Here is a 19,538-nt window from a genome sequence, read left to right as displayed (position 1 = left end):
ACTGTGCCTTACTGCAACATTGTACCATTAACATCTGTTATATTGCTTTTGTATGGGCACCGTGTTATTTGAATGATAGTATCTGTTCCACTAATTGCAATTACTTCTGTTAAATATACTTCAGCATGCAAGAAATTATATAACTTTCTGGCCTGTGTGAGCTCTCCCAGATTGGGTACCTCAGCCAGAAGGGCTGCTCACAACTTTCCCTTTTAGGCCGGGCTCACACTGGTACAACACAACTATTGTACAACTGTCATCCTACTGGGCCCTGCAATATCAGTCCTACTTCCATCTAGACATGTGCATTTTGTTTTGAATCTAAATTCAGACGCATCCGAATTACAATGCTAAAGAATTCAAAAAAGGACCCAAATTTGGGGCCACGCATCTCAAAACGCCAAATTTGGTATGCAAACATAGTACTACAACATCTCCAAATTTGGGGTTTCTAGCTCCAAGTGACCCTGAGTTATGTGGCCGCAAAATGTCAAGCACTTTACTGCAGCTGAGAATGACATTTTGCAACCCGACTTTGGGGCCACTTGGTGCTAGAAACCCCAAATTTGGTGATTTGGTAGTGATGTGTTAGCATACCAAATTTAGGGTTCCTAGCTACAAGTGGCCCTGAGATACTTTGCCCCAAAGTCAGGTTGCAAAATGTCACTCTTCTGCAGAAAAGTACTTGACATGAGGGGCTCCCACCATCCCTGGGTTTTTAACTTCATCGTAACAGAATATTAAACGAACATTCATAATCTCCCACTCCCATTAAAATTCACACACCCCAACCTTCACTCAGCAGCAGAAAATCTGATTAGTCAACAGAACACCAGTCACGTTTCCATTGTAACAGAATTTGGATCTGAAATTCAGCAAAAATAAAAAATAAAAAATTTGTATTTTGGATGCTTCTGAATTATCAGGAATTCCTATGACGCAAACCGCACATAGGAAATATATTCTGACCGCTAACAGATTTTGCTGAACCAGGGTACAGACGACAAACACTAGTGTGGTAGGGAGAGATTTTGCAAAAACTGCACAAAAAGTTACACCATTAAATGTTGTAGTTTAAAAATGCAGCTGTGTTTTGTGGAGTTCTTAAGTTTTAAAATTAAGCAGGACACAGGAAATGCAATTTCAAAGCATATTTATTAAACAGAATTATGGTCCAAATGCAATGGTCACCACTTTCTCAGTCTGCCAAGGTTTACAATTTTAAAGTTGTCCTTTGAAGTGAACCTTGGCATCAGTCATAAAGGGCAAATGTCACAGAAAGTACTCTGAAGTAGATTGCACTCGCTACCCCTGATATCCTGGTACTAGGACATTTCCCATCCTGTCTTCACACAGAGGGAGGGGAAGCCACATCACTTGCCCAGGTGGGCACAAAGTGAAAACAGGAATGTTCTACAGCCCTACAGGATTATCAATGGTATGGCAGCAGAGCATTGACCACAAGGGAAGGAATTACAATCTGCTCAAAACCTCTCCTGTGAAAGTCTTACATTGTCCAGTATGAGAACTAGTATAGGTCCACTGCTAATAGGAGTGACTGAAGACACATCAACTTTGGAAATCCAGAACTAATTTCATGCATGTGGAAGGGGGTTATCAGTAGGTGGAGAAGGCTTGTCAAGAATTCTCATGTCACGGCAATGTAGCACAGGCTCTTTTCCCAATCCCATCTGGTAGACAAAGATGTAGACTTTTTGTTTTGGCTCCACAGTGAGTGTCATTGTCTCCGCAACTTCAGTGACCTCATTCCAATTCTCTTTCTCTGTGTTTGTACTAGAGCCACCGTATTCAGTGCTAAGGGAAAACTGGGCCTTAGTGATCAAAGCACCCAATCCTCCTGTCTCGGCCGAGACAGTTGCTGTTACTTTCCAGTTGTGCTCCATACTGGATACCTTCTCCTTTTCATATCCAACCTTCTTGGAAACCTGATTCTTCCATTGAAGGGGGGTCTGGGAGTCATTGTCAATGGTCTTGATGCACACCCACTCACCATAGGATGGGCCCTTGGCAATAGCCAAGCCTCCAGGCAGAAAGCCGTAGATGCTGGGATGGAACGAGTAGGTATCAACGCCCTCGTTTTTGTTGAAGTTGGTACATCTTGTGTACTTAATCCCTCCCCATTGGTCCTCAGGATTCACAAAATAGTAGTAATTTCTCACACCAAAATAATAAAGGCCATTTCTGCATTCCGGGTGTAGCGTGAATTCTTCACCCGCTTCATATTTGTTCATGTTCCTTGTTCGGCGATAGACCCCTCGGTCCTGAAAAATGATATAGAAGTATCCAAAAGCCGAACAATAATGACTGCCCCCTTGACAGTTAGGGTGTAGGGAATAAACAACTGCACTGTCATCTGTGTTCATGTTTGTAACTCGACGGTAGTGGTCTGACTTGATAATGTAGAAGTGGTCATCCTCATAGGCCACGTAATGATCTCCATTCCTGCAGGATGGGTGCAAGCTGAAGACATCCAGCCCTTCTCCATGATTAAAGTTCGATGATCTCATGTAACAATTAAGGTCTGGCCTGACAATATAGTAATACTGGTCCACGCCACAAAAATCTGCTTTGCTTTTGCTCTTTGGGACAATCATAGCTGAGATGCTGAAAGGAAGAGAAACCAATACAATTAAGATATGCACCCATTAACCAGTTAAGCCATTTTAGATTTTACAGATGCAGTACAAGAAAACATTCTAGTTAAAGGGGGGACTGGGCTGAGAAAAGGGAAAGTATATGCCCCCCCCCCCCCCAGGCCATTACAGTATGTTAGGCTGCTGCCATGAGTAAGTATATTACCCATTACATAGGTCTGAACAAGGAACATATAGCTATCACAGCACTGGGCAGCAGAAATCTTCCAGCACCAACTTCATTTGTAGTACTAAAGTGTCAGCTACTGAGTGCTAAGAGGGGGAAAGTAATGCCAACCTGAACTCCCCCTGCCCCCCACATTTTCTGGTTATAGTATGGTCTTCAGGAGAGTCCATATTTTTTTCCCCAGATCTGTAGTGATCTTTTCCAGCACGTCCTCATTTACATTTCCATGAAAGGAATGTTAAACCCAGTTTGTGCATTGATGGAACATGCAATATGGGCAGGTACAGGTGTCTTTAAAAAGTTTAAAGCTACAACTGTAAAAATAAAGTAACTTTGATCCCGTCTTCTCTTATCCTCCCCTTCTTAAGCAGCACCCAGTCTGATAGTACAGAGCTGGGAGGGGGCACTCTGCACATGCTCAGTTGTGTGTATTGCTAGAGTTTCTCTTGGGAAGGTGCATGAGATCAGCACAGGGCCAATCAGCACTGTCCAGAGGGTCAGGGGTACGGCAGCCCCAGAACAGTCAGGAGAATGAAAATAACTACCTGCTTTAACCAAAATACCGATACCTTGTTTCCCCAAAAATAAGACAGTAGTGCTTATTTTTGGGGTAGGTCTTACCATGTAATATGCCATCTTCTGTCCCCCTCTCCCTGTCAGGAGTTCCCAGTGTGAACCAAGTTAAAATGCTTGTAAAAATCCTATAATATGCACCATTACAGCATAGCACCCACCTGGCCATGATTTTGAGGGACTATCTCTGATTTGGAGCAAAGTTCCTCATTTCAGTCTGATCTATAGAGTTGTATATAAAATGCACTTTTTATTTTTTGAAAGATAAAGTGTTTGCAGTGCTAAACCTTTCATCCATTTTATAAATTGCTGTATTTGTAAATTCCAAAAGCCAATATAAAGGATTTATCCTTTAAGGTTTAACCAATCTTGTGTTTTTTCTACAATTCTTTAAGGGGGTGTGGCAAGGGGTGTGTCCTATGCCTGCATAGGTTTGCAGATAGGTGTCCCTCATTTCCATCTCAAAAGGTTGAGTTGTATGTTACAATAATCTATTACAGAAACACACACTACAGTAATAGAGCGGATTATAGGATTTTACAAGCATTTTAAACTAGGGATCATTCTCAGGAGCGCAGTAAAAGTCACAAGACTGCTATATACATACACTGTTAACGAGAAAAAGGAATTTAGCCATTTAGATTTACTAAAGAATTGCATTTCCATGTACTGTGGGAGATCAGATATAGTGCATGCAGGGTCCTGGGTTTAGGAATACATTAACACCTTCATCCCCAGACCAATTAACAGCCTAAGGACCAGAGGTCTTTTTACAATTTCGCACTGCTTTAACTGGTAATTGCACGGTCATGCAATGTTGTACCCAAACGAAATTTGCGTCCTTTTCGTCCCACAAATAGAGCTCTCTTTTGGTGGTATTTGATTGCCTCCACGATTTTTATTTTTTGCGATATAAATGGAAAAAGACTGAAAATTTTGAGAAAAAAAAAAATATTTTCTACTTTTTGTTATAAGAAAAATCGAATAAACTAAACTTTAGTCATACATTTAGGGCAAAATGTATTCAGCCACATGTCTTTAGAAAAAAAAAAAAAAAAAAAAAGTCAATAAGCGTATATTTTTTGGTTTGCGCAAAAGTTATAGCGTCTACAAACTAGAGTATAATTTTCTGGATTTTACACAGCTTTTAATTTATGACTGCCTATCTCATTTCTTGAGGGGCTAAAATGGCAGGGCAGTACAAACCCCCCCCCCCCCCCAAATTACCCCAAGGAAATTGCTGAGAGGCATGTTGAGCCCATTGAATATATTTTTTTTGTCCCAAGTGATTGAATAATGAGAAAAAAAAAAAAAAAAGGATATATTGCTCACACATGCTATGGGCATAAGTCAAATTACACCCCAAAATAAATTCTGCTGCTTCTCCCGAGTACGGGGATACCACATGTGGGGGGACTTTTTGGGAGCCTAGCCACGTACTGGACCTCGAAAACCAAGCACTGCCTTCCGGATTTAAATATAAAACGCTACCAAAAAAAAAAAAAAAAAAAAAAAAAAAAGTTAGCGATCGCAGGGATCAGGCCTGACTCTGCGATCGCTGCACTTATGTTTTTAGTGTTTTGTAAGTGACAGTGATCGATCGATACTGCACTTGGGTGGTCTGGGCGGAGTGGCAAAACGTAGGTGCTAGCAGGTATCTGGGCTGATCCCGCTAACAATGTGTTTTTTTGGAACCCTAAACTGCTGGGGAGTATACCGCTAGTATAGATCTGATCAGATATTGATCTGTTCAGATTCTATACCACTACGGGAGGTGTATGCTTTGCACGTGGATGTTAGTGGTACTGGCACTAACCTAGCGCTGCCTGGGGCAACACAGACCCTGACCCTAAAACCTAATTGATATCACCCGCCGGGTGGGTAATAAATGGTGGGTGCCCTGATGCTATAAAAAGCAAACTAACCAGAGTCACCCGTAACACTTATACGGTGATCACTGGTGAAAGGGTTAACTAGGGGCAATCAGGGGGTTAAAACCATTATTGGGTAGTATATCGGGGTACCTAGCGCTATAAAACCTGGCAGTGAACCTAAAAAAAAACAACAACTAGCTACCTAGCGACACTAATGCAGCGATCAGAAAAATGATCGCTTAGTGACACTGGTAAAAGGGGTGAAAGGGTTAACTCTAGGGGCAATCAGGGGGTTAAACCTTTATTGGGGGGGTGGTAGGGGGCTACCCTGGACCTAACACTAACTGCCCTGACAGTTTTTACTTTTACAACTGACACTGAATGCAGTGATCAGTAAATAAATGATCACTGCACTCAGTGACACTGTGACTGGGGGGGAGGGGGGGGGTTTGTCTGCCTGTGTGTTAGTTAGTGTCAGTGTAGTGTTTGGTGCACTTACTTTTAGTCTTCTCCAGTCCTCATAGTCCGGTCAAAAAGACCGCCCCGAGGAGAATTACATCACTTCCTCCCCGCCTATGTATACAATACACAGAGGGAGGAAGCTTCTCATTCGCCAGGAGCGATCGAGAGGGGATGGCCAGAAACCAACGGCCATCCCCTCATCCCGGATCGCTCCTGAAGCGAAACGGACCACCGCATCCAGCGGGAGGGGGTCCATTCGGACCCCCCACCCGCTGGAAGGCAAGCACGTACATGCCATTGTGATGACGTACAATGGCATGTGGCTGTCCTTAAGTGGTTAAGACACACTCACTTAAAGGGTCAAAATCTCACCATAACTGACCTCAAAATGCATGTTGCTTGGCTGTCATACTGATGAAATCCCTTCTGTACTCTGAGGGCCTCATCTAGAACAAGTATACAAATCAGAAGAAGATCTGACTTATTGACTTTCCTGATCTGCAGGCTGTTCTCAGTCAGCGGTATTAGGAGAAACTCATCATTGACAAGCTACATTTTACCCAGGATAGGCATCCTTTGTTCTTGCTTAATTATGTAATCAGAAGTCACTTTGCTCAAGTCAGACCAGTACATGCTGATTGGTTGCTATTGGCATTAGGTGGGGGGATTGTAGTAATGCTCTGCTCTCCCAACTCTCAAATGGGCTCATCCTAGCCTACCACACTATGTGCCCCATCAATACTGTATGCTGGGTGGCCTCAAGTCAATCATAGCCATGTGTGGTCAGTGCAGGGTGGGCCCAAGAATGGACATCCTACTGAAAGTAGCAATGTGTAGCTTAGGTTGTCTCAAGATCTCCGGAAAGTAATATGGTTTCAGACACCACTAGTTACCTACAACAATACAGTAATGGCAGTTCCCCATCTCCACATGCGACCTTGAGGATTCTGGAAGGAGTCAGACAGAAGCCAGGACACACTTGAAATGTTGGACAACAAGCAGATGGAGGAGAAAATAAAAATATGTCCCAACCCCTACTATACAAGAGTGCACATCCATATAAAATAAATCATTCATACCCAACACCTATAGTTTACATTCTTCAGTATAAGAAATTACACTAGAAAAGGCCAATTCCATATACTTACAATGTACAGCCTGTGCGCAGAGCTGAAAAAGATCCGTGGTGCTCAGTACATGTGAGCCCAACAATCTGAGCTCCTTCTTATATATGTAGATCACCCAACACACTGATCTCTGATTGGCTGGGTTCACCTTCATTATAATCACCTGATACAATCTCAGGGGGACTTTTGGTAAGAAAATTAGCCACACATTTGCAATTTGGACTGCTTCTTATTTAGCAAAGTATATGTGAGATTTTATTTTGTGTGTTTCCAACCCCTGGAATCCTGGGCAGCCAAAGTACAACTAAAATATTTTTTTTTAATTTTTTGGAGGGAGAGAGGCTGACCATACATTATACAATTTTCTTATTTAATTTCCTTTAGATTTACCTTCAACTATGTTGTGCAAGAGCCTGCCTGATTGCATACACATTGAAAGTTTAGTTTTACTTCATATTATGTGGTTTTGGTAAATCTAAGGCCCCTTTCACACGAGCGCTCTGATCATGTCTGCCTTTCAGTTGGACCTGATTGGACGCTCCATGCACCTCTATGGAGCGGCGGATGTCGGCGGTGACATGTCCGCTGATATCTGCCAATATTCGATCCGATCCTGTCCGTGAAATCCAGATGGATGGTGACCCTATCTTCCATCCGTCTGGAGGATCGGATGAAAAACAGACAGGCGGTCTGTTTTCATCCAATCTCCCCATAGAGGAGAGCGGGGCTCTGACAGGTCTTTCTCTGCACAATGAATGGAGACAGACCTGTCATCTGCCTGCTCAGCGGGGATCAACGGATCGATCTCCCACTGAGCAAAGTGGAGTCCATTGGTATACAAGAGAATTGAATAATGATTGGCCAGCTTTAGTGCCGGTTCACACAGGAGCGACTTAGCCGCCTGACAAGTTGCGCTCCATTCTGTACTATGGAACCGTTCTAATAGGAGCGACTCAAGTTGCTCCGACTTAGAAAAAGGTTCCTGTACTATTTTTGGGGCAACTTCAGGCGACTTGCATTGACTTCTATACAGAAGTCGTTTTACAAGTCGCTGCTGAAGTCGTGTGCAGGTCGCGTCTGTAAGTCACGCTGCAAGTCGTGTCGCCCCGGTGAGAACCGGCACTTAGGGAAGGTTATAACACTCGTCAGTATTTTTATTTTTTTGCCATCTGAGCCCCATTGGGGAGATTTCCCTTCACTTCCTGTCCCACAGTCAAAACAGGAAGTAAGAGGAAATCCATTAAAAATGAAAGAATCCGCAGCAGAACTATTGTCCCTATTGGAAGATTTCTCCTCTATTCTTGTTTTGGGGACAACCCAAAGTAGTGATTTTTCATTTTTAGTGATAACGGTAAACATGTCAAATAAAGAGAGAGTTTCCTCATGAAGAAGATTCAGACAGCAATAAAAACCTGACAGATTTTCCAATCCCTCTTTACACTATCCAAAATAAAAAAGTTTGCTTTTAGTTATTCTTTACCTCCACATTTTGCTAAATATGTAACCTGCTCTAAGCGCTCATTCGCTCTTGCTTTTTGCTTTGGTCTCTAAGGAGCAATTTTCGTTCGGACCGCTCTTTAGGCTGGGATCACACTAGAACACGCAGTGGCTCAGCACAGGACTCCGGTGCGTCTTCATTTACTGTTTCAGGTCCGATTTCAGGCTGAATTTTTGGCTTAATTTGAACCTGAAACAGACCAAAAGAAACACAGGTAGAGTTGCCACCTCATCCCTTTAAACCTGAACACATATGAATTACACAGGTTCTGAGGCTAACTGAATGCAGATACGGCTCCAAGTGAGTTTAATTACCACCTTAACTAGCCACAGAACCTGTGTAATTAATATGTGTTTGGTTTTAAAGGGATGAAGTGGCAACCTTACGCACGGGTCTCCTGTGCAAATCACTCCGGAGCCGCTGCGGAGATGTATGATCCGGCTCCATAGAGAACCGGTCACAATCTGCTGCTATGCGAATTGGATGTGCAGAAAGCCACATCAGATTTGTATAGGTGTGAACCCAGCCTTAGAGAGCATTTGACAGGCAGTGAGGAGGCAATGTATCGTCTCCTCACCAGCTGCTTTAACTCTTTCACTTGTAGAGACATTTTTGTGTTTTTTTTGCACATGTTTAAAAAATAATTTTAGGCCTGAAGATTCCACAAAACTCACAAATATTACATCATTTCTGAAAGAAGACAACCTAGAGAATAAAATAGTGGTAGTTGCAATTTTTTATGTCACAAACGTGAATTTTAGGGCAGACAAATACAATAAATTTCCCAATTCTTAGTAAAATATGCGCCGGGTAAATAAATACCCAACATGCCAAACCTTACATTTTTGTGCACCCTTGAAATGACATAAAACTTCAGTACATTATATCTTCTATAGGCAAAGTTTAACCACTTGCTTACTGGGCACTTAAACCCCCCTCAGTCCCAGACCAATATTCAGCTTTCAGCGCTGATGCACTTTGAATGACAATTGCGCGGGCATACAACACTGTACCCAAATGACATTTTTATCATTTTTTTCCCACAAATAGAGCTTTCTTTTGGTGGTATTTAGTTACAGCTCGGAGATGCAAAAAAAAAAAAAATCATGTTTTAATAGTTTGTTATAAAATTTTGCAAACGGGTCATTTTTCTCCTTCATTGAAGTGCGCTGATTAGGCGGCACTGATAGGCTGCATTGGTGGGCACTGATGGGCTGCATTGGTGGGCACTGATAGGCTGCATTGGTGGGCACTGATAGGCTGCACTGGTGGGCACTGATAGGCATAGTTAAGGCGGCACTAATAGGCACAGATAAGGCGGCACCGATGGGCACAGATAAGGCGGCACTGATGGGCAAAGATGGGCACAGATAAGATGGCACGGATGGGTGGCACGGATAAGTGGCACGGATGGGTGGCACGGATGGGCACTGATAGGTACCACAGATAGATGGGACTGATGGGCACTGATAGGTGGCACTGATAGGTGGCTCTGATAGGTGGCACTGCTGGGCACTGATGGGCGGCACTGCTGGGCACTGATGGGCGGCACTGCTGGGCACTGATGGGCGGCACTGGGGTGCAGCACCTTTGAGGCAGATTGTGGGCACTGTGGGTGGCACTGTGGGTGGCACTGTGGGCACTATGGGCACTGACGGGGGGCACTGACGGGGGGCACTTACTTTTATTCAGGATGGCACTGCGGGAGGCAGGTGGGCACTGGCAGGTGGCAGGTGGTTGCTTGTATTGCTGGCCGTGATCGGGACTGATGTCCCGATCACGGCCGCCGGTGATCGGCTTTTTTTTTTCTCCTCGCGCTGTCAGCGTGAGGAGGAATAATAGCCGATTACCGGCTCCGTTCTATCACATGATCAGCTGTCATTGGCTGACAGCTGATCACGTGATAAGGGGTCGGGATCGACCCCTTGCACGGATCGGTGATCAGGCGAGTCTCATGGACTCGCCGATCACAGAGCGCGCTGCGCACGCCCCTCAGGGGGCGCGCAGGCCGCTCGTACATGGGACGACGTTAATAGACGTAGTCCCGGAAATGTAGGTCCGCGCTAATGCCGTTATTTGGCAATAGCGCGGATCCCAAGTGGTTAAAAAGGTATCAGTTTAGTGTTACAGAGGAGGTCTTGTTAAAATTATTACTCTCATTCCAGCATGCACGGCAATATGTAACATGTGTATCGCAATCAACGCTTTCATGCGTAGGCGCCCTGACACATGCGTTTATGTTCATGCGTGTGTATAAGTGGGGGTGGGGGGGCCACCAATTTTTTGGGGGGTTTATGTGCTTGGGTGTAACTTTACTTTTTTGCAAAAAAAAAAAGTTTTTTTAATTCATCACATAGGGGGACAAACAGTCCCCCATGTGATGATTTTAGGTGACAGGTTCTCTTTATTGAGATATGTAGGGTCTAAAAGACCACCAATGTCTCCCCTGTATTCCACTGAATGTTTTGCAATGCTGATCACATTGCAAGACATCCTTTCCCGGGAAAGCGAGTCGGAAAAACTGAGAGCTCGTCGCTTTCTGGGTCACAAGAAGCAGTGAAGGAGAGCGGACGTGTGTGCGCTCTTCTCCTTCCCCTCTACCTGCCTGCACCGGCCGTGGAGATCCCGGGCCCCCCCCCGATGGGCAAGCAGATCCCGGTAAGAATGGCACGGTACGGCGGTGGGGGTGGGATGCCAGTACCAGGGTGTGTGTGAGCGATTGGGAGGCAGCGGAGCTGCAGAATTCTCTCACCTGACAGGTAGGTGGCTACAGCCACTGGACTGTGTGTGATACCCCCGCCATTAGGTCCGTACGACCTATGGACCTGGCGGTGAAAGGCTTAAAGAGTAACTCCACTTTCATGAACAAAAAAATTAGCAAATAAATAATAATAATATAGCATGTACAATTGCGACACAAGTCATATTGCAATTGAATGATATTTAAAAAAATGACCTTTCCTTTTCAATCTGCAGCTCCGTAATTGTATGTAGAATGCAATGTAATATGGCCACCTGGAGGAGTTCTGTACACAGCATGTATACGGAACACCCCTCAGATATGTCATTTCCTGCTTCTGTGATTGGCTCACTGATTTTTCCAAAATTTGCCACTAATATCCACTTCAGCCCCAGATGATTTTACCCCCTTCCTGACCAGGGCACTTTTTACAATTTGGCTCTGCGTCGCGTTAATTGACAATTGCGCGGTAGTTCCAGTATTTGATCACCTCTGCAGTTTTTATTTTTTGCGCTATAAACAAAAATAGATCGTCAATTTTGAAAAAAAAAATATTTTTTTAGTTTTTTTCTATAATAAATATCACTTTTTTTTTTTTTTAAAGCCTCATTTCTTCATCAGTTTAGGCCAATATATATTCTTCTACATATTTTATCATATCATTCTACATATTTTTAGTGTCGATAAATTATTGGAAAGATTTTTTATTTTACTAGTTATGGCGGTGAGCTGCTATTTTTAGCACTACTGCGACATTGCAATGAACAGATCAGAGACTTTTGACACTTTTTTTTGGGACAGTTGGCATTTATACAGTGATCAGTGCTATACAACTGTACTGATTACTGTCTAAATGTCACTGGCAGGGAAGGGGTTAAAACTAGGGGGTGATCAAGGGGTTAATTGTGTGTTCCCTCACTGTGTTCTAACTGTATGGGGATGGGATTGACTAGGAGAGGAGATATATCATTTTTCCTACTTAGTAGGAACAAACAATATGTCTCCTCTTCCATGATAGCACAGGGATTTGTGTGTTTACACAAATCACCAGAGGGCACCGTGCAGCTCGCCCACGCCCTCTGGTGGCTGAAAAAGGGAGGGACGTACCCGTACAGGATTTTGGCCAGGGGAGCCATTCAGCCACAGTATATCTGCGTGAGCCGATCAGGAACCAGATATACAAGCTTGAATTCAGGCATCCCCTGCAACAAAAATGTAATTTTTAGTGAGATACTCCCAATAGGAAATCATATCTAAAGGGATGCCGGTCCTGCAATTTCCCTCCTTAGAGCTAGGCAGGTGCAGCAGCTGGTTGATAATTAAGAAGCCACTCCCATTAGACTCACTTCTGCAAATGGATACAGACAAACACACAGGGATTTCTTCAGAATAACAAAAGGGTGGAATCTGCAACAAAGTTTGTCAACATTCTTGTAATGTACATAGATCATCCGGGGGGGGGGGGGATGTTTTTTTCTCAATAAAAGTGGAGTTATTCTTTAACTACTTGAACTCTGCACTGCATGTGGTTGTGGGGAGTTTACAGAGCAGCCCCATTCATTTACATTTGTCATGCTATGCCCACCAAAATCATCAGGGGGTATAGTCCCTGGCTATGAAGTAAAGCCTCATGACCATGCCCCCCCCCCCCCCCCGGCCACAGCATCTACAACTAAATTGGGAATGGTTGAGGGGCGGTAAAGACGTGGCTCACTACCTCTGGATTGCTAGTGTGGATGAGCCCCAAAAGGTGAAGGTAGCCCGTAGGGGCTCATTCACACCACATGAATGACCTACGTTATTTTCTATGTACTCCATTTACATTGCAACGCAGCTGAGAAGTGTGATGAGCTGCAGTAAAATACAGACATGTAGCATTGTACCGCAGCTCACCAGAAAGCGCTCCATGTCCTGCACTGGATGTGAGGACACTAAGGAATAGTCTACTGCCAGAGTGTAGGGGAGTGCCGTTTGCCGTAGGAGTGGGGGGATCAGACAAGTAAAAGCGTTTTTCCCTTCTAATGTTATCAACCAGTTAACCATTGCAGTGTGATTGCACACCGTTTGCAATGAAGGACTTTTTTAAATCAAATAGTTTTTATTGCAAAACACACATGGTACAAACCAAACATAGAAACAAAGTACAGTCGTACAGCAGCATTGGTTTTTACATCCAAAGGTATACAAGGAACACAAAGTACAAATTGACCCGGTTTGTAAACCACTGAGACATAGAAAATGTCAACGAAACTAAAAAAAAATAAGAAAAATGAACCAAGAATAGAAATAAAAGTAGCAGTCTCTCAGAGATCACATTGCATCAGGAGACAACCATATAATTACAATGACTATGCACTGCGGTCAGCGTCCCTCCACCCAGTCCTGCTGATGTCTCCCTACACCCCCTACAAACACCGGGTGAGGGAGAGACTTAGAAGTAGCCCCTTAACGAGGTCAAGAGTGTCTATATGCCTCCAAGCATATGGCCCTGGACCCACATTCAGCCCTGTAAAAGTCTGTCCTGTATAAGTTGGTGGGGGGCTAGCCCCGGAACCTCGAGCCAGTCCCCCCACATAGCATTAAATTTGTGCGGTGCATTTCTGTGTTGGTATGTTAGCTTTTCCCTGATCAGCATCTGGTTCACCTGGTCTGTCCATTGCTGCCTGGTGGGAACCCTGTGTGTTATCCACAATCGTGCTATCAATTTCCTGGCTACGTATAGTAACCTAATAATGGCAGTAAGAACCGAAGGCGTTAACGATTCTTCATCCAGGGCCCCCAGCAGGCAGACCAACGGACACCGCGGAATACCAACAGAGAACACAGAAGAGATAGTGTCAAGGATCTCATCCCAATACCGTTTGAGTTTCGGGCACCTCCAGAACATATGCATGAGATCCCCATGGTCCCACATACATTTAGGGCAAAGGGGGGATCCCCTAACACCCCAACTGTGCAGTTTAACCGGTGTCCTATAAACCCTATGCAGTAAATATAAGTGGGAGAGCCTATGGGAGGCCGATACCGACACCAATGGAGCGGAGGACAAACAAAGGTTCCAGGTCTCCGCGTCCACAGGCCCCAGGTCCGCCTCCCACCCCTGCCGACATGGAAGACGTGCCGGGTCCTGCACCGCGCCAAGAAGAATAGCATACCCCCTAGATATCATACCCTGACGTTCAGTCTGCATGAATATTCCTTGTACTACAGCATGGTCCGATTGGCAAAGCTGCATACTTCGTGCTTGTGTCTGTAGCGCATGTCGTAACTGTAAGTATTTAAAAAAGTCCCTACGTGGTATGCCAAACTCAGCCTGTATTTCCATAAAGGACTTCAGCACCTGGCCACTATACAACTGCGAGAGGTACCGGAGACCTCTCCTTCTCCAGTTACCAAATCCCTTGAGCTTAAAAAGCTCACCATAATTAGCATTCCGCCAGATAGGGGTGAGCGCAAGGAAGCCACGTATTCGCAATAGTCGTTTAACATGGGACCACAGGGTATTCAGCAGTATAATAGTCGGGGAACTCCTGTCCATATGAGGGAAGCCTGCCTCCAACCTGGATAATGCCATGTCCGGGGCGACAGTGTCATCAAGTATCCTCCGTATCGGGTCCAGGGGATCATCCAACCCCCAACCACCCAAGTGTTGGAGCTGCGAAGCCAAAAAATATAACCTAGCATGTGGAAGTGCCAACCCCCCTTCGTCCTTATTATATTGCAGGGTAAGTAAACTAATCCTGGCCGTCTTTCTACACCATATTAGTTCCCTAAACTGAGAGTCAATTTTATCGAACCAACGTTTCGGAATCCAGGTCGGCGAGTTATGACAAACGTAGAGCAACTGCGGGGCCCATACCATTTTAATGAGGTTCACCCTTCCCACTACCGATAGCGGTAATTTACACCAAATTTTACACTTTTCTCTGAACTTAAGTAATAGCGGTAAAAGATTCAGATTGGCATAGTTCGTCACCTCAGGGGATATCTGCACCCCCAGGTATTTAAACGAAGCAACCGTCTGGATCATGTTTGCACATGGGGGTAGAGGTGCCGTTAGAGGGGACAAGGGCATTAACAAAGACTTATCCCAGTTTATCCTAAAACCGGATAATGTACCAAAAAGGGTAATCAAGTGCATAGTTGCTGTGAGGGAACCCTGTGTGTCCCCCAGATATATAAGCGTGTCATCCGCGTATAGTGAAACCACATCCGTCCCAGTGGGCCTGCAGAATCCAACAATGTCCGGAGCCGATCTCATTCTGGCTGCCAGTGGCTCAAGCGCCATGGCAAAGAGCAGGGGTGACAAAGGGCACCCCTGTCTCGTGCCTCTATACAGCAGAAATGGGTCGGAGAGCTCCGCATTAGCTCTAATTCTAGCCGTAGGCTTCGCGTATAGCAGTTGGACCCAGCTAATAAAGGTACTGCCCAGCCCCATCCTCTCCATCACTTTCCACAGATAAGGCCATTCAACACTATCAAAGGCCTTAGCCACGTCCAGCGAGAGGACGGCCTGATTACCGGGGTTATCCACAGGGACCTGTAGGTTTAGGAATAAACGGCGAATATTTAGGGCAGTCGACCGCGAGGGAATAAACCCTGATTGATCCCTATGAATAAGTTTGTGTATTACCAGGGACAATCTCGTAGCCAAGACCCGAGCCAATAGTTTAACGTCTGTCGTGAGCAAGGAGATGGGTCTATATGCGTTCGGTGATGTCGCTACCTTACCCGGCTTTAGAAGTACAATTATGATTGCTTCGTTCATAGAAGCAGGCAGAACCCCCGTCTCTAGGGCGTTGTTAAACACTTTCAAAAGGGTGGGCAAAAGAACACCAGCGTAACGCCTGTATACCTCGGACGGGAGGCCATCCGCCCCCGGAGCTTTGTTATTATGGGAACGTTCCAGTGCAGAAGCCAATTCATCCTCCGTTATGGGGGCGTTCAACAGCTCCCGTCCGACGCAGACAGGCATGGGATATCACATCCATCTAAAAAGTCCACAATCTCCCCGTCACCCGGCTGCACCTTGGATGAGTACAAGTCTGCGTAAAAGGACCGAAATACCTGCAAGATCCCAGGGGTGTCCGTATGGGTCACCCCCTGCGAGTCGCACAGCGAATGAACCATAGGTGCAGAACCCTGAGCCTTTGCCAGCAGAGCCAGCATATGGCCTGTCGATTCCCCCTCCTCAAAGTGTGTTTGTTGCAGGAAAAATCGTTTATTTTCTGCCAGTTGTAAAGCCACCTGTCTGGACATAGACTGTGCCCCTAGCCAAGTTCTCTTAGTGTCCTCTGAGGGGTTGGTAACATAGGCCTGCTCTGACTCTCTGAGTGCTCTACTGACCTCCATTTCCCAGGCTTTAGTGTTCCGTTTTATACCATTTATAGCAGTGATAAATTGCCCTCTAAGGAAGGCCTTAGCTGCATCCCAGACTACGCCTATAGAGGCCGAGCCTAAATTGTCCTGCAGGAAGAGTTTAAGGGCACTTGCTATGGGGTCAGGTTGCGGAAAAAGTGCAAGCCAAAAGGGGTTAAGCTTCCAACTCCTAGGTGCAAGGTCAGCAGATATGGATATCTCAATCCACAAAGAAGAGTGGTCAGACACATGTCTAACCCCATAGCCAGAGTCACTAATTAGGGGAAGAAGGGCGGAGTTCCCCAGTCCCAAGTCTATTCTAGACAAGCTCCCAAACGCTGGAGAGCAACAGGAGTACAAACGGGTGTGGGGGTGGGCTCTCCGCCAGACATCTACCAGCCCAAGTTCGGCTAATAGGGCTGCAAAGGGAGTATCGCCATTAGGGCGGGAGGGGACTACAGGAGGAGTTGGAATCTTATCCCACAGGCCATTAACATAGTTATTAAAATCACCCATTGCCAGCAGGGGTATGCCAGGGAACTGTGCCATGAACCCAGCTAGGCGCCTAAGAATCTCCGCTGAGTACGGAGGCGGGATATAAATGTTGGCAATAATGCAGTGTACAGTAGCAATCTTACACAGCAAGAAGATGTACCGCCCCCCAGGGTCAATAACCTGTTGGGAGCAAGAGAATTGAGTATGGTGTCTAATCAGGATACTCACTCCTCTTGCATAAGCAGAGTATGTAGAGTGGAATTGCTGGGTATACAGCCTAGACCCAAGGCTATGTGTACCAGCAGGAGCAAAATGCGTCTCCTGCAGACACACAATACCAGCCTTCATATCTTTAAGGTGCCGCAACACCGCCAGCCTCTTTACCGGGCTGCCCAGTCCCCTGACATTCCAAGAAAGAAATCTAACCTTAGCCATCAGGAATACAAAACATAAGTGCAGATAGGAGTGACCATGTTAACATTCGTAAACAACCAGGGAGGAAAAATGCAGTTAACACATATAGAACAGCAACAAGCGACTGGGAAGTCGCATCACCTGAGATGCCCCAAAATAGGGGGGAAAAAAGTCCGGCACGAGCAGCAGCATCTAGGAAGAAGCGCCCAGACGGGCGCAGGCAGACCTGGATATAGTCTTTGTCCATTGTGATCCTGAGAGAGAGAAAATTAAGTAAAAGGAAAAAGAAAATAAAAACAGTTAAACAGCAAAAAACCGTAGTATTTTCTGTATTGAAGCCCGTGGGGCTCCCACACGGGAAAAGTAGCAAACTAATAGCCCCCATCCGGAACTCTGGGGCAGGGGGAAGGCCAAGGAAACACCCATAGAAGACTCTTCTAGATGACAAACAGGGTTTCACATGTGCAGGCATACTGTAGCTCTAAAGGGATTGCAATGGAGCCAAAAACCTCTGCCTTCCGCCGGACCTGAAGAATTGTAAGTCCAGTCATCTTGTCTGAAAGTGTCATTATCGTGGAGGAGATCTTTGGAGCTTGGCGGCTTTGAGTGCGTTGTGCTCCTGGTCAAGCCACTGTGCCGCCGCCGCAGGGCGATCAAAAAAGTGCGTGGAGCCCAGAGCCGTAACCCTGAGCCTGGCCGGATACAGCATACCATATTGAACGTTAAGGTCCCGAAGGCGTCTCTTAACCTCAAGAAATGTTGCACGCTTTTTCTGAAGCTCTGCTGAAAAGTCCGGGAATAGCGAAATCCTGTAGTTCTCAATCTCCATTTTGTCTGACAACCCCCGCGCTTTAGAGAGAATGGTGTCCCTGTCTCTATAGTTGAGGAGTTTAAACAAGAAGGGCCTGGGGCGGTTGCCCGGAGGTAGGGGGCGAGACGGCACCCGATGGGCGCGTTCCACAGCAAAAAGCGGTGATAAGGATTCTTTCCCAAAGGTGGCAATCAACCAATTTTCAATAAAGTCAACCGGGTTTTTACCCTCAACACGTTCTGGGATCCCCAAAGCGCGAATATTATTGCGTCTCATGCGATTTTCCATCTCATCAAGTCGCATAGCGTGCTGTTCAGTAAGATGGCAATTATATTTCAGATCCCGTTGCATGGGGGCTAGATCATCTTCTACTGTACTCAGTCTGCCTTCCAGGGCAGCTGTCCTCTCCCTGAGCTTTTGCATGTCATGGCGGACAAAGGTGATTTCAGCTTTAACCCCTTTAATGTCCTCAGAGAGGGCTGCAATAGAGTGATTACAGGAGGTGACAGCAGCAAATATGTCCCTTAGTGTAGGCTCTCCCTCCAGCACTGGAGAAGGGATGGCCTGTGCCTCAGGCCTAGCACTGTCTCTAGGTGTACTCACTGCAGACAATGCTGCAGACAATCCATTCTCATCCTCCAAGGGGACCGTGTCATCTGCCTCAGGAGAACCGCCAGGGGTAGCTTGAGAAGAGGGCTGGCCAGCCAGGGCATCCTTATACGATTTACCACCATAGAGAAGCTTTTGTGCTGCTTCCTTGTATTGGTCTCTGGCTGCACGCCGCGCGCCGGCGCCATCTTGGCCTGGGGGGTCCGTCAGCCCCTTCCCTCCGGTATGGCGTCTGGACATCACAGCGGGGGTCCCAAGATATACCGCGGTGGTCCGGAATGCTTCTCCTAGCGTGGCAGAAGGTAAGGGCTCCAAAAACAGCGTTTCAGAGCAGACTGTAAGGATGTAAGCACGGATGGCCGGCGGAGCTCAAGGCATGCACGTCTTCCTACATCAGCCGCTAAGCCACGCCCCCCCGCCCACTGCACTTTACACTGATACACACACACACTGAATGAAGGACTTTTAGTTTTCCTGGAGTTGTGCTTTAAAGCTGAAGTTTGAGTTTGGTTTCTATTGTATAGTTATACAGATCCAGCTTGGCGCAGTGTATGTATAATCTCATACCTGAATGATTGCTGTAGAAGCTGACAATCACTGTACTGTAGTAGCCACTGCTACTACAATGAGCACTGCTATCTCCTGGGTCCAGTAGTGATTGGCTGCCTTTCTATATAATAACCACAGAGGAGTGCTCTCTTGGCACTTTTACCATTCAGAGAACATCCTGTATTAT

The 19,538-nt window shown here is 45.7% G+C and overlaps 1 protein-coding gene across 1 annotated transcript; it reads right to left on the bottom strand.

Moving 5' to 3' along the window:
• Window positions 1-1,136: 1,136 nt before the first annotated feature.
• On the bottom strand, window positions 1,137-6,936 carry LOC143925413 (uncharacterized). The gene is made up of 2 exons (XM_077449966.1): window positions 6,899-6,936; window positions 1,137-2,625 (listed from the first exon to the last, which is right to left on the bottom strand). Exon 2 carries the CDS (start codon window positions 2,613-2,615, stop codon window positions 1,596-1,598), a length of 1,020 nt encoding a protein of 339 aa, XP_077306092.1. The 5' UTR covers window positions 2,616-2,625; window positions 6,899-6,936; the 3' UTR covers window positions 1,137-1,595.
• Between the last annotated feature and the right edge of the window lie 12,602 nt (window positions 6,937-19,538).

The sequence above is a fragment of the Lithobates pipiens genome, unplaced genomic scaffold, assembly GCF_037356315.1.
Source record: "Lithobates pipiens isolate NorthernLeopardFrog02 unplaced genomic scaffold, aLitPip1_a1.2 Scaffold_22, whole genome shotgun sequence".
Classification (NCBI taxonomy): domain Eukaryota; kingdom Metazoa; phylum Chordata; class Amphibia; order Anura; family Ranidae; genus Lithobates; species Lithobates pipiens.
The sequence above is the reverse complement of the archived record's forward strand: the minus strand, read 5'-3'. Positions and strand labels throughout refer to the sequence as shown.

What these genes read in the sequence shown, in the direction of transcription:
- LOC143925413 (XM_077449966.1), bottom strand. Translation starts at nt 2,615, where the DNA reads ATGATTGTCCCAAAGAGCAAAAGCAAAGCAGATTTTTGTGGCGTGGAC.